The sequence below is a fragment of the Solanum pennellii genome, chromosome 1, assembly GCF_001406875.1.
Source record: "Solanum pennellii chromosome 1, SPENNV200".
In the NCBI taxonomy this organism is placed as follows: domain Eukaryota; kingdom Viridiplantae; phylum Streptophyta; class Magnoliopsida; order Solanales; family Solanaceae; genus Solanum; species Solanum pennellii.
In genome coordinates this window covers 40724791-40734418 of record NC_028637.1, presented here as the reverse complement: position 1 = coordinate 40734418, position 9628 = coordinate 40724791, and the positions used below count along the sequence as shown (strand labels likewise).

The 9628-nt window shown below is 41.7% G+C and overlaps 1 protein-coding gene across 1 annotated transcript; it reads left to right on the top strand.

The window, feature by feature from the left end:
• The first annotated feature begins 1505 nt into the window (after nucleotides 1-1505).
• On the top strand, nucleotides 1506-8613 carry LOC114075138. Its single transcript, XM_027913425.1, has 8 exons — nucleotides 1506-2220; nucleotides 2389-2576; nucleotides 3096-4225; nucleotides 4493-4617; nucleotides 4708-4733; nucleotides 4845-5023; nucleotides 5140-5456; nucleotides 8522-8613. The coding sequence occupies exons 1-8, from the start codon at nucleotides 1506-1508 to the stop codon at nucleotides 8611-8613; spliced, it is 2772 nt and encodes a 923-aa protein (XP_027769226.1).
• The last annotated feature ends 1015 nt before the right edge of the window (nucleotides 8614-9628 follow it).

Below are 9628 nucleotides of genomic sequence, written 5' to 3'. Positions count from 1 at the left end.
CTGCTTGTCATCTCAGCGAACTTTCCTACTCCAGTTTATGACTTTGTTTTTACTTGAAAGACAACTTCATGTTAGACTTATATTTTATTTCAATTCTAATATTTACATTAGAGGCTTGTGCACGTGACAACCTGGTTTTGGGAAATTGAATTAATATGACTTGGTTTCATAATAGAAATTGTTGTTTGATTGTCATTTACTTCCGCACTTTGTTATATATTGGGTTTTAGGCTGACTTGTCTTGGTGGGATAAGACGAGTGCCATCACACCCATTTTTGGGTCGTGACAAAATGGTACCAGAGCTCCAGGTTCATAGGTCTCACATGTATACAAGCCGAGTCTACGTAGAGTCTCAAGGATCAGTACGGAGACGTCTGTACTTATCTTTGAGAGGCTACGAGGATTACTAGGAAACTTCTTTTTGTTCATTCTTTCTCATCGTGCGTAGTCAACTTCTTTAGTACTGAGTTGTATACTCTTTTGACAGATGACGAGGACTTGAACTAATGTTACTGGTGGTAGAGGGGAGGCACTTCCCGAGGCAGTTGTTGAGGCCCCAGCTAGAGGTAGGGGTAGATCTCGAGCTAGAGGTCGTGCTAGTAGTACGACAGTAGCCAGAGGTCATGGACGTGGAGCAGCATCAGTGAGAGGTCGTGCTAGAGAGGTCTCTACAGAACCTCAGATTGATGACAGAGAGGACCAGGTTCCTCCAGATCCTGTAGGCACACCTTTGCTTCAGGATACACTATTGAGGGTGTTAAGTGTGCTAGAGGGCTTTTCTCAGGGTGGTGGGGCGACTACCACACCACCTGACTCTCGTACTAGAGAGGGGGCTCAGACCCTAGAGCAGCAACAAACTCCAGTTGTTCAGATGCGGTGGGGCAACTACCAGTAGATCCCGCGGTTCATAATGATGTTGCACCAGCAGTTGGGGGTCAAGTTGCATCGATGGTTGTTCTGACAGAGGATGAGCAGCGTAGGTATGAGAGATTTCGAAAGATGGACCCACCTCAGTTTCAGGGAGGGAAGAGCGAGGACGCTCATGAGTTTCTAACTACCTGCTGAGATTTACTAGAGGTGGTTGGATTAGCTGAGTCACATAGGGTTCGATATGCTACACTCCAGCTTCGTGGACCAGCGAGAGACTGGTGGAGGACTTATTCGGGGGGTTTGCCAGTTGGATCTCCTCCAGTGACTTGGGAGCAGTATGCTAGTGCATTCCAAGATCGTTTTATCCCATGGAGCGTGAGAGAGGAGAGTCGCTTGAGGTTTGAGAGTCTGAGACAGGATGGTTTATCGGTTACAGAGTATGAGGCGCGTTTTTGCCAGTTGTCTAGACATGCGTTGGCCATTATTCCAAATGAGATAGAGAGGATCCGCAGATTTGTGAGGGGATTGACTTTCTCTATCAGGTCAGCTGTGTTTCGTACATCTAGTGTTTCGGACATCTAGGGAGGGGGCTTCTTTCCAGTCCATTGTGAGCGCCGCCAAAGAGGCGGAATTGATGGAGAGAGAGGAGTTTGGGGACCCTAAAAGAGCTCGTATATCAGGTCAGTTTCATGGTGCCTCATCTGGAGGTAGGGGATCACATAGAGTGAGTGGTTCTTTTCAGCAGCGGGGACCTATTCATGCATTTATACCGACATTTGAGGGTGGCCAGACATCTAGGGGTTCTTATGGCCCGGGTCAGGGCTCGTACGGTTCACAGCAGCGACCTACAGGGCGAGGCAATTATAGTGGGTTTTCAGGGTCCACACAACAGTTCCCAGGTCAGAGATTTTGTTTTACTTGTGGAGATCCCGATCATCTAATGCGGCAGTGTACTTCACAAAGGGGTCGTGGTGGGCCTCGACCTAATTCTTCATTCCAGACTAGACCACCAGCACCACAGGGTAGAGGTCGTGGCAGAGTTCAGTCAGGTAGAGGTGATAGAGTTTCTAGTAGTGGTGTTGCAGCTCAGCAGAGTGGGGGTAGATGTACCACCCAGGATAGAGGTGGACGAGGAGGCCACTGCTATGCTTTCCCCGGGAGACCTGAGGCGGAGACCTCTGATACTGTTATTACAGGTATCATCCCAGTATGCCATCGACCTGCGTCTGTGTTGTTTGATCCAGGTTCTACATTCTCTTATGTGTCTACGTATTTTGCTGCTAAATTTGATATGATATGTGATAGCATGACTGTACCTATTCGTGTTTCTACACCCGTGGGTAAGCCCTTAGTGGTGGATCGAGTGTATCGATCCTGTCTTGTTTCTTTGGCTGGGTATGACACTTGGGTAGACTTAATCATTCTGGGGATGGTGGACTTTGATGTTATCTTGGGTATGGATTGGCTTTCTCCTTATCATGCTGTCCTTGATTGTAATGCCAAGACTGTGACTTTAGCAATGCCTGGTGTTCCGAGGGTTGAGTGGAAGAGTGTTAGTGGTTCTTATCCTAGAAAGGTCATCTCTTTTATCCGTGCTCAGAGGTTGGTGGAGAGGGGGTGTTTGTCTTACTTAGCTTTTATTCGGGATACTAGTGTTGAACCACCTCCCATGGAATCTGTTCCCGTGGTTCAGGAGTTTCTCGATGTATTTCCTTCTGATCTTCCAGGTGTTCCTCCCGATAGGGATATCGATTTTGCTATTGATTTGGAGCCGGGCACTAAGCCTATTTCTATCCCTCCATACCGTATGGCTCCAGCAGAGTTGAAAGAATTGAAGGATCAGTTGCAGGATTTATTGAGTAAGGGTTTTATTCGCCCTAGTGTATCACCTTGGGGTGCCCCTGTATTATTTGTGAAGAAGAAGGATGGGACTATGAGAATGTGTATTGATTACAGACAGTTGAACAAGGTAACAGTGAAGAATAAGTATCCTCTTCCGCGTATTGATGACTTATTTGATCAGTTACAGGGAGCATCATTGTTCTCTAAGATTGATTTGAGGTCTGGGTATCATCAGTTGAAGATTAGGGCATCAGATATCCCTAAGACAGCTTTTCGGACCCGGTATGGGCATTATGAGTTTCTAGTGATGTCCTTCGGATTGACTAATGCCCCTGCAGCATTCATGGAGTTGATGAATGGGGTGTTTCGACCATACCTTGATTCTTTTGTGATTGTTTTCATCGATGACATCTTGGTTTACTCTAAGACTGAGGAGGACCATGTCCGACACCTGAGGATTGTACTTCAGAGGTTGAGAGAAGAGAAGTTGTATGCCAAGTTCTCAAAGTGTGAGTTCTGGCTTACTTCTGTGACATTCTTGGGGCACGTGGTGTCCAAGGAGGGTATTAGAGTAGATCCGGCCAAAATTGAGGCAGTTAGAGGCTGGACGCGACCTACTTCACCTACTGAGATTAGGAGTTTTGTGGGATTGGCAGGCTATTATCGACGATTTGTTCAGAGTTTCTCTACTATTGCAGCTCCATTGACTAGATTGACTCGACAGGATGTGGGTTTTCAGTGGTCTGATGAGTGTGAGGAGAGTTTTCAAAAGCTCAAGACTTTGTTGACTTCTGCTCCTGTGTTGACTCTACCTGAGGAAGGTGTAGACTTTACTGTGTATTGTGATGCTTCAGGAGTTGGTTTGGGTGGTGTGTTGATGCAGAAGGGGAAAGTGATTGCTTATGCTTCTAGGCAATTGAAGTCCCATGAGAAGAACTACCCTACTCATGATCTGGAGTTAGCGGCTGTGGTATTTGTACTGAAGTTATGGCGTCATTATTTGTGTGGAGTGCATTGTGAGATCTTCACTGATCATCGGAGTCTTCAGTATATCTTTAGCCAGAGGGATTTGAACTTGAGGCAACGGAGATGGCTTGAGTTGCTGAAGGACTATGATGTGACCATTTTGTATCATCCAGGAAAGGCCAATGTTGTGGCCGATGCTCTGAGTAGGAAGACTCCTAGCATGGGGAGTCTTGCAGCGCTTAGTATTGAGGAGAGACCATTGGCTAGAGATGTGCAGATATTAGCTAACAGTCTTGTCCGCTTGCAGATTTCAGAAGAGAGTGATGGGATGATTGCTTTTATTGAGGCTCGGTCTTCTTTAGTCGAGCAAATCCGTGCACACCAGTTTGATGATGAAAAATTATGTCTCATTCGAGACAAAGTATTGAGAGGGGAAGCTAAGGAGGCTGTCCTTGATTCTGATGGTGTCTTGCGGATCGGAGGCAGAATTTGTGTGCCCAGGACAGGCGATTTGATTAGATTGATTCTTGAGGAGGCCCATTGTTCTCGGTATTCCATCCATCCGGGAGCGGCGAAGATGTATCATGATCTGAGTCAGCATTACTGGTGGTGTGGAATGAAGAGAGATATTTCAGACTTTGTTTCGAGGTGTTTGACTTGCCAGCAGGTCAAGTGTGAGCACCAGCGGCCCGGGGGTGTATCTCAGAGGATGCCTATTCCTACTTGGAAGTGGGAGCGGATTACTATGGACTTTGTTGTGGGTTTGCCTACCACAGTGGGTGGTTATGACTCTATTTGGGTTGTTGTTGATAGGCTAACCAAGTCTGCCCACTTCATTCCGGTTCGGGTGAAGTATACAGCAGAAAAGTTAGCCGAGCTATATATCAGTCAAATTGTTCGACTACATGGAGTTCCTATTTCTATCATATCAGATCGAGGTTCACTATTTAATTCTCATTTCTGGAAGGCATTACAACATGGTCTGGGTACTCAGTTAGATATGAGTACGGCATTTCACCCTCAAACAGATGGTCAATCTGAGCGGACCATTCAGGTATTAGAAGATATGCTTCGAGCGTGTATGATCGATTTTGGTGCTAGATGGGATCAACATTTACCATTAGCGGAGTTTGCCTATAATAACAGTTACCACTCTAGTATCCAGATGGCCCCATTTGAGGCGTTGTATGGAAGGCGGTGTAGGTCTCCGATTGGTTGGTTTGATTCGGCGGAGATGGACTCTTTGGATACAGACTTGCTGGGAGATGCTATGGAGCAAGTCGTTATGATTCAGTATAGATTATTGACAGCTCAGAGTCGACAAAAGAGTTATGCAGAGCCTTGGTGTTTATGGAGGGTGATCATGTTTGGCTCCGAGTATCACCCATGAAGGGTGTGATGAGGTTCGGAAAGAAGGGCAAGCTTAGTCCTAGATTCATTGGCCCTTTTGAGATTTTAAGCCGAGTGGGAGAGGTGGCCTATAAGATGGCCTTGCCACCTAGTTTGTCAGCTGTACATCCTGTTTTTCATGTCTCTATGCTTCGGAAGTATATTCCGGACGAATCTCATGTGCTTTCACTCGATTCCGTGGAGTTGGGTCCAGACTTGACATTTGAGGAGGAGCCTATAGCTATTTTGGATAGGCAGGTTCGAAAGCTTAGGACCAAGGAGATTGCTTCAGTGAAGGTGCAATGGAAGCACCGATCATTGGGAGAGGCAACTTGGGAGACAGAGTCTGACATGCGTGCCAGATATCCTCAACTTTTTGAAGCATCAGGTACTTTATTTTACTTTATGTTCGAGGACGAACATTATTTTTTGTGGTGGATAATGTAATGATCCGAAAGATCCTCTTTAGAATTTTTAAATATTTGTTTAACTTAAGTTAATTAACTAATAATTAATGGACTAAAGTGTTAATTTATTTAAGACCTCAGACTACTTGACCCATACAAATTAAAATAAGTAGTGGGGTTTTCCACTTTTGAGGTATAACTATTATTCTTCAAAGAAACTACCCTAAAGTGTGGGTCGTGCAGCATCCAAAAAAAAAATAGGGCAACCTTCGGCAAGCATAATCTCAATCATATAAGTACCTGCTCATAACAAAATTTCGCATTGTATACATGATTTAAAGCAATTTCACATGTATATTGAACACAAGTTGGATAATGGCTTTGTTTTTTTTTTTGTTAGCATGTATATTTGACGGAACGGTAATTTGTTAATTGATTTTAGAGTTGTGGAGAAACTACTAATTGTCAAACATCTAAACCTTATCCATTTTATAAGTTAATTAATGTTTGATGAGAAAATCAGAGTGCACCGCCGACCGCCTGTAGCACAGTTATCGTTGGAGTTATGGACAATTAAGGATTTTGGTCAAGAATTGTAGGTAAATTGGAAAAGACAAAAATAGGATGCTTATTTGTGTGATGCTGGCAAAGATTGCCATTATATATAAATATAATGTGAGGATTAAATGAAGTAATGATGAGGTAGTTAATGATTAAATAATAATGAGTGAAATAGAAGCAAATATGTAGATAGTTTAGATTCTGTTTGTTATTCTGTAGCAATTTGTCTAGTTTTATTTTAATTATTATTATTTTTTGTTAGCATATAGTGATTAAGGTTTTAATATATAGAGAAAGGTAATTAAATATTTGAAGTATGATATTATGTGGATATCATTCGACTTTATAATATTGGAAAGTTAAAACTCAGTTCTACGCTTGGAATCGGAGAATATGAAACTTGAAATATTAATCGGATCAAAACTTATGAACTTGACTATAGTTTTGGGTGAATTTTTAATTTAGGCTAGATATATAGAAATATGGTTGTTGTAGTTTTGAAAGCTTATTCTGACTATGTACTTGAATAGATTCCATTGATTTGGAAGCTCAACGGAAAGGGAAGGCTCAAGTCCAAGAGTAATTATTCCATTGGCTAAGGCAAGTGGATTTCTAAACCCTTGTTAAGCGTATGAAATTCGTGTATTTTCTTGTGTGATGTTGAGAATGATTTGGAGACTTGTTTCTTATTTGTTGGTGTTGTATTCCTTGTTGTAAATTGAGCTTTGGTATCAAAATGGTTATCTCCTCATTTTTCATTTGAGCATGTAATTTGCATTGTACTTGAGACATGGTTGTGGTAAGAGGATGTACCATTTCGAGGGTCGTATCGCGCGCCGCGATGGATATTATATTTCGAGGGACGTATCGCGCGCCGCGAAGGTTACTATTATCGAGGGTCGTGTCGTGCGCCGCGACAGATACATGGACAAATATGTCCCCCATGGGTCTCAGACTGAGAGACAGCGGGTGTGTATCGTTAGGAAAGACACGCATCACTAAGCTTGACATTGCATCTCATGACATTGCACATTCTATTATTGATGAATTTGAACGCGTGTTTGCTGATCTTGTGAGTGTTTCTCTGTGAAGCTTGTGACTGTTGAATATTGAGCTGTTATTGAAAATGTGTAAACTGATAGAGTGTGGTTATTGAGTTGTGTGTTTTGTAGACTGTAAACGGTTAGACTGTAGCGTGGAGGTTTATATAGGGTGTAAGGAGTACCCGTATTTTGTTCACTTAACTTGTGTTTAGCGGTTTGCTTGTTGGGTACCGCGTGGTTTGGTACTCACCCCTTGCTTCTACAAATTTTTGTAGGTTACGAGCCTGGATTTTTGTGATACCTTCCATTCTCTTCGTTTCCGAGGCATCTTGTGGAGGATTGTGAGGTAGTTGCTTGTCATCTCAGCGAACTTTCCTACTCCAGTTTATGACTTTGTTTTTACTTGAAAGACAACTTCATGTTAGACTTCTATTTTATTTCAATTCTTATATTTACATTAGAGGCTTGTGCACTTGACAACCTGGTTTTGGGAAATTGTATTAATATGACTTGGTTTCATAATAGAAATTGTTGTTTGATTGTCATTTACTTCCGCACTTTGTTATATATTGGGTTTTAGGCTGACTTGTCTTGGTGGGATAAGACGAGTGCCATCACACCCATTTTTGGGTCGTGATATAAAATAAAGGAAAAACTGAGCTCACTTAATGCACATTGGTCCCTTAAGAATATTAGTCCATTCTACTTCCCGAAGTTTAAATAGATCCTCTCATGATAGAGAAATTCTATTCAGAAGTGTGTTGATACAAAAACAACAGTGTGAGTCAGTCACCCAACATGTGCAAAATACACGAATATATAATTCTGCAGAAGAAGATGAAGAAGAAGAAGAAAAAGAAGTTCAGAATTTTTATTGTTTTAAAATGAGAGGAAATCTCTCTATTTATAGACAAAAACGGGTAGTGTGAATAAACGCTTATTGTTCCTTATCAAAAAGGTCACATCTCTTTTGAAAAGTCATAGTTTTTCGTTAAAGTCACAATTTTTTCATAAAAGTTGCAACTCTTAATAAAAGTCGCAACTCTTCATTAAAGCTGCAACGCTTCATAAATCGCAACTCTTCATAAAAATTGCAACTTTTCATAAAAGTCACAACTTTTTGTAAAAGTTGACTTTTCATAAAAAGTAAGAACTTTTTGTAAAAGTCGCCAAGTTTCACAAAATTCACAACTTTTCATGAAATGTAAGGTTAATTTTGGAAATAAATAAGTTAAAAGAGAATTCTGGTTTATGGTTGTGCCACATAGGTGGGCCTAAGATTCTCTTTTATATAATTATATGATTTTAATTGGATATTATCTCTTTAACTTTCCTCCATAATCATTTAAATACTAGTTTATTCTATTCTAATTTCTTTCAATTCTAATCCATTTAGTTCCAATTGTATTTCAATTATATCCACTCTTCCGTTCCAATTGTAGCTAATTTTTATTGCAATTTTGGTCATTCAAGTCCAATCCAATGTGATTTGGATATTTCATCTAATAATCTGGAGCATCCATCTTTTGATTGAATCTCAGCTCCTCGTCTATTTAATAATTAACGGTTCAGATTCACTCATCCTTTCTTTGCTTTTTTTTATATCAAAAGACCCAAACCCTAACTTTTCCATTTTTATAAAATATTCCTCTCCTCCCTCTCTAGCCGTCCTCTATCCCACCTTTTCTCTCAACCGACGACTCTCTCTCTCCCCTCGCCTCTTTTCATCTTTCCTCACTTCTCTCTCTTTCCGGCGACGGACAGTAGCAAGGCAAGGAAAACAGCAGCTGCGGCGAGTCCAACAGCTTCTGGCTGCCTATGTTTCTCTCCTCTCCTTTCTCCGGTGTGGCAAAACAAAGAAACCAAGCGATTCTGGTGATGGGAGCAGCGCCAGTAGCTCCAGCTGGCAGAAACAACATTACTAGCTGGCGAACAAAAACAACAACAGCCGCAACAATCCCTGGCACAAAATCAGCAGCCAGACGGCAAAGAACAGCAGCGACAAGGCAACCCCCAGCCTGCGTACTGCAGCAAAGCCAGCAACCAAACGACTCCAGCAGCGGCTCCCAGTCGCCTGCCTCTTCTCCCCTCTCTCATTTCCAGACGACAGCTCCGAACCAGTGAACAAGGCGAACTCCGGCGAAGCTTTTGAATGATTCAAACTGGTCAAAAGACGGATATTTAACCAATATTTCCGGGTATATTTCTTTTAAAATCCTTATCTCATCATAGAAATTTTATTCTTCTTCTTATATGCAATGTGTGAAAATTCTATGAATGTTTTGTGTAGAAGTTCTTTTAGTCCTAAAATTGAACGGCTAGTTATGACTTTCAAATTTTAAAAACTGTTTATTTGTGATAGAAAGTTGAATTATAGTGTCATTCGTGTGCTTGCTGTCTTTATCCTTAGCTCATTGTCTGCTTCACAAAAATACTGTGTGGAAGTTAGCTCTTGTATTTTAAACAATACATTGACTGTTGATTCTTGGTTAAAATTGACAAGTATGGTTATGATATCACTGATTATCTTGAGATGTCCCTATTCTTTA